Source organism: Contarinia nasturtii, unplaced genomic scaffold, assembly GCF_009176525.2.
Source record: "Contarinia nasturtii isolate CC-2019 unplaced genomic scaffold, AAFC_CNas_1.1 Cnas_scaffold_270, whole genome shotgun sequence".
In the NCBI taxonomy this organism is placed as follows: Eukaryota; Metazoa; Arthropoda; class Insecta; order Diptera; family Cecidomyiidae; genus Contarinia; species Contarinia nasturtii.
The window spans coordinates 2,394-7,015 of record NW_022197625.1 but is presented as its reverse complement, the minus strand read 5'-3'; the positions used below and the strand labels follow the sequence as shown (position 1 = coordinate 7,015).

Here is a 4,622-nt window from a genome sequence, read left to right as displayed (position 1 = left end):
GGCTAGTATCTCATCTATTTTAACTCATTTATGCATTATACCGAGTCTCCGAGAGTTTCATACAAGCTTCCCATATAGATGGTATAAAAAATCGCGAAAAATGAAAAAAATTATTAAATTTTTCCACTGTTTGAGTGCTCTATACCGAGTCTCTGAGAGTTTCATATAAACTTACTATGTAACACCTATTGAATAGTGACCAAATGCCAATCGTGATTTGGGTGATAAGGAATGCGATTTTTTTCATTCTGATTTCACCAGATGGTACAGAAAATTGAATAGTATTTGTAAATCGAAGAAAAAAATTTAATTATTTTTATTTATTTTAATTCATCCTAGGGGACATTCGTAGCAATTCTAGTAAGCTAGTTTTATTTACGTATTCGCTAATCGCTTACTAGTATTACTAGTGAGTACACTAGTGCTGCTAGTAGCTGCTAGTTTTTCTAGTGTTTTGAAATTACCTAGACGTATCGTATGATACATAAAAGAAACAACAGTAATGCTTAAGTCGCTTGTAAACGAACCAAGTGAATAGCGGAGACGCACGATAACGAAGTGAGTGTATTGCGGCAACGGATAACAACGTTCGTTGTCGCTATTCACTCACTTCGTTTTCGTGCGTCTCCGCTATTCACTTGGTTCGTTTGCAAGCGACTTACGCATGCTACAATATATTTTACATGCCTCAATTCATTTTCTTTGGACTATAATACGCTAGTGCTTGCTAGTCGCTGCTAGTTGCTGCTAGTTTCACTAGTTTTTCTAGTATGAATGTCCCCTAGAATTCATCGTCTTGTATCAGTATTTTTTTAAAGAATGTTTGGAGGTCATGACTATTCTTACCCATTCAATTGAAAAATGTGAGTAAAAAACGAACTAAAGTGATTGAATAAATGTATATGATTTATTTATTTTTTTCATAGAAATACTGAACGTACAATATGTTGCTTGTATGAATCCCACCTCAGGAAGCTTCACGATAAATCCTCGTCTGCAACGACATTTTTCTGGTATTCCTCGTTACAATAACTCTATATTTTCAGCATTAATCCATATTTTCTGCTTTCCAGTATTTGCTGTAAATTTTCCAAACACAGAATCCTTAACAATGATATATCATTCCATTCTTACATCGCATTTTGTAAATGCTGAACAAAAGTTTAATCCAAATGTAACAAAAATAGGAGCTAATATAGTCACTGCTTCGCTTGCGCTTCATAACAAAGTCACGCAAATATTTCTGCCAACTGCTGTCAAATTCCATTATATATTCAATTTGAGGGATCTTAGCAATATTTTTCAAGGATTACTTTTTAGCACAAGTGATTGTTTGGCAACCCCTGTCGATATAATTCGCTTATGGTTACATGAAAGTCATCGCGTTTATGGCGATAAATTAACGGATGAAAAAGATATTGACACTTTCACAAAAATGCAAACAGATATTGTGAAAAAGTCATTTGAAGATATTGATGAATCGATTGTATTTGAAAAGCCAAACATATATTCTCACTTTGCGAACGGTATTGGTGAGCCCAAATATATGCCAAACAAAGATTGGCAATCTTTGACGAAGTTATTGCTCGAAGCCCAAAATTCTTACAATGATTTGGTCGCCGCGATGAATCTTGTACTCTTTGAAGATGCAATGATGCATATTTGTCGGTATGTCGTTTTTTAAAGAATTATTGGTCTAATATTCTGTTCACATTTATTTTACTATAATTTTAGCATTAATCGTATTCTGGAATTACCGCGAGGAAGTGCATTACTAGTGGGTGTAGGGGGATCGGGAAAACAATCGTTGGCTCGTTTGGCCGCATTTATATCCGGACTTGAAGTGACTCAAATTCAATTAAAAAAGGGATATAGTGTGGCCGATCTAAAAAATGAATTGTCAGGATTGTATTTGAAAGCCGGTTTAAAAAACGTTGGCATTTTATTTCTAATGACTGATGCACAAATACCAAATGAACAATTTCTTGTAATGATAAATGACTTGCTTGCGAATGGTGAAATACCGGATTTATTTCCAGATGATGAAATTGAAAACATTATTGCAGGTGTTCGTAACGAAGTCAAGGGTAATAACTATTAGGATAAATTATATTTTCAAATGCATATGTAATTAATAGAGTATTACAATATATAACAATAAAAATGCAGCATGTAAGTTACAAAATAAGTAAAACTAACCAAAAAATAGAACATTGTAAAATGTGATGCCCGTCTTAAAAATGAAAGTTTTGTATGGCTAACCCGAATTACAAAATATGTACAAAATGTTATCATTGCGTCGCCTCTTTCGCCGCAAAGAAATATGGGAACGTACACTCTTTGTAAAAATACTTAAAAATAGCTTACCAGGAAAGTAGTGATGTATCCTTGTTAATATACATTTGTATATTCAAAACGTTGCAGAAATTCTCTTCTTTTTACTTTTAGTTCAAACTGATGCAATGAAGCAACGTTCCGAATTTACAAATGTATATTAAGTTTATATTCACAGTACACAGAAAATATATCTACCAACTATTTTCGTCACAAAATTGATATCAGATATTTTGTGTTTCAAATTTTGGTTTCGTCACTCGTTCTTCACCTCGTTTTTTATTTGATATCAATAGTTTTGTAAGCGCGATTTTCAATGTTAAAGATTCAAGAAACATGAATTTGAATCTTTTTCAAATAGAATGAAAATATGGATTTTAAGGTTATTTTTGAATCGAAATCATAGAAATTGTGGTTCATAATGGGGAAAAGTGGTTTTTTCTGTGGTGTGTGGCATGCATATTTTTTTTATCTTTGACTTGGGGCTTAAATTGATGAAATTTTTAAGAGAACATATGTATTGAAAATATCGAGAGGAGAGTATGTTTTTATTCAGACATAACACAGCCATAAGCGCTGAATAACACACAGTTATCCATTCAGACGTTCATTCCAAAGAAAGAATTGGGTAACTGACCGTCGACGAGGCTATTGGAATTATGGTTTCAATAACCAACGCCATTTTAAGAATGTTTCGCCGAGAGATAGACCGCATTTTGATGATTGTGATTGCCGCTCTTGTTTTATTGAATTCAAGAAAAGTTTTGCAGATTTTCAACGTGTTCGGAGGGGTCTTCAGCCGCCGGCTCAGCGCTGGCAAACCGGAAACCACTATTAGATGCCACAACAAACTCGGCTGTTAATTTTTCATCGATGGAAATCAAGACCAAAAATCTTCGCGATCTTGATTAATGAACAAGTCATCGACTATTTGGAATCAAATCATTTGATTCATGAACGTCAATCAGGATTTCGCAAGAATCATAGTTGTACAACGGCTTTATTGAATATTTCGGAGAGTATCATGTCATCTATTAATCGTGCATTTCCTTCGGTACCACATAGCGCGTTATTAAAATTTTGTGATTCGTACGGTTTTGATAATAATTCGTTAAATTTAATAAAATCAATTTATTAGTAATATTTCGCAAAGAGTTAAAATCGGTAATTCGGATAACGTCGTGATTGATAACGGAATTTTACAAGGAACTAATTTCGGCCAAACATTTTTTTCGCTATTTTTTAATGATACGCTCAACGTTCCAGAACACATGATTGGTCATTTATTTGCAGACGATTTCCAAGCGCACATTGAAGTAGATTTTGATAAAATTAATGACGATCATCTCCACACTCGTCACATCATGCCAAACTATGTAAAACGCGACGTTGCTACTTCATTAATCGATCCCATATTAAGTTATGGTGATGTGATCACATATGGTTGGGGAGCTCATGGCTCTGCCAATCAACAAAATCGTATCTTAATAGCTGATAAACTTCGTTATATTTTCGGCTTGAAACGAAGTGATCATATCAGTGAATATCGTAAACGAATAAATGGGCTCACTCCTGAGTCTAAGGCTAAATTAAAATCTGCCATACTCATTCTTAAGCAACTTAAATTCCGCTCACCTTCCTATTTAAATGATATGTTTGTGTTGAATGAGAATTCGAGACGTTCAGACGGTCAACTATGTGTTCAAGTAAGGCCTCATTCTGAGTTTGATAAACGTGCGTTCGGTTTCGCTGCAATTATTTTTTCAATTCAATTCCAAATACGATTAAAGATTGTGAATCGGTTAATTCATTTAAATTTCATTTTAAGCAATGGCTTCGCGAATCTGAATAATTAATTTTTTATATCAATTCCTTATCATTTAAATATTTGTAAACTGCTTGTTTTCCATTCTCGTGATCCATCTTTCATCATAAAATATTTTATTTTATTATTATTTTTTATTATTTGTCTATTTATTCAATTATTTATTTTATTTTATTATTTATTATTTATTGAATTAATTATTTATTTAATTACTTATTCTTATTTTGTTATTTTTTTATCATTTTTAGTTTAATTTATTTTATTATTTTATTTCCAAAATATATTTAATATATTTAAGATAATATTTAATATTAAGAAGTTCCTCTAATTCTCCTGAATTAGATCGGTTTTGCCATGGTTTATATCGGTATTTATGGTAACTCATAAATACCCTCCCTCCCTTATATTGTATCTCTTTTTGATAGTCGCACCATGGGCGGAATTTATACCTTATTGGGCACAT

At 32.6% G+C, this 4,622-nt stretch overlaps 1 protein-coding gene across 1 annotated transcript; it reads left to right on the top strand.

Moving 5' to 3' along the window:
• Positions 1-819: 819 nt before the first annotated feature.
• On the top strand, positions 820-4,040 carry LOC116337329 (dynein beta chain, ciliary-like; the record flags this gene model as incomplete). Its single annotated transcript, XM_031761765.1, has 5 exons — positions 820-829; positions 927-1,013; positions 1,074-1,668; positions 1,735-2,087; positions 3,601-4,040. Coding segments are annotated over exons 1-5 (1,485 nt in total), but the record flags the coding sequence as incomplete, so codon positions are not given.
• Positions 4,041-4,622: the final 582 nt, after the last annotated feature.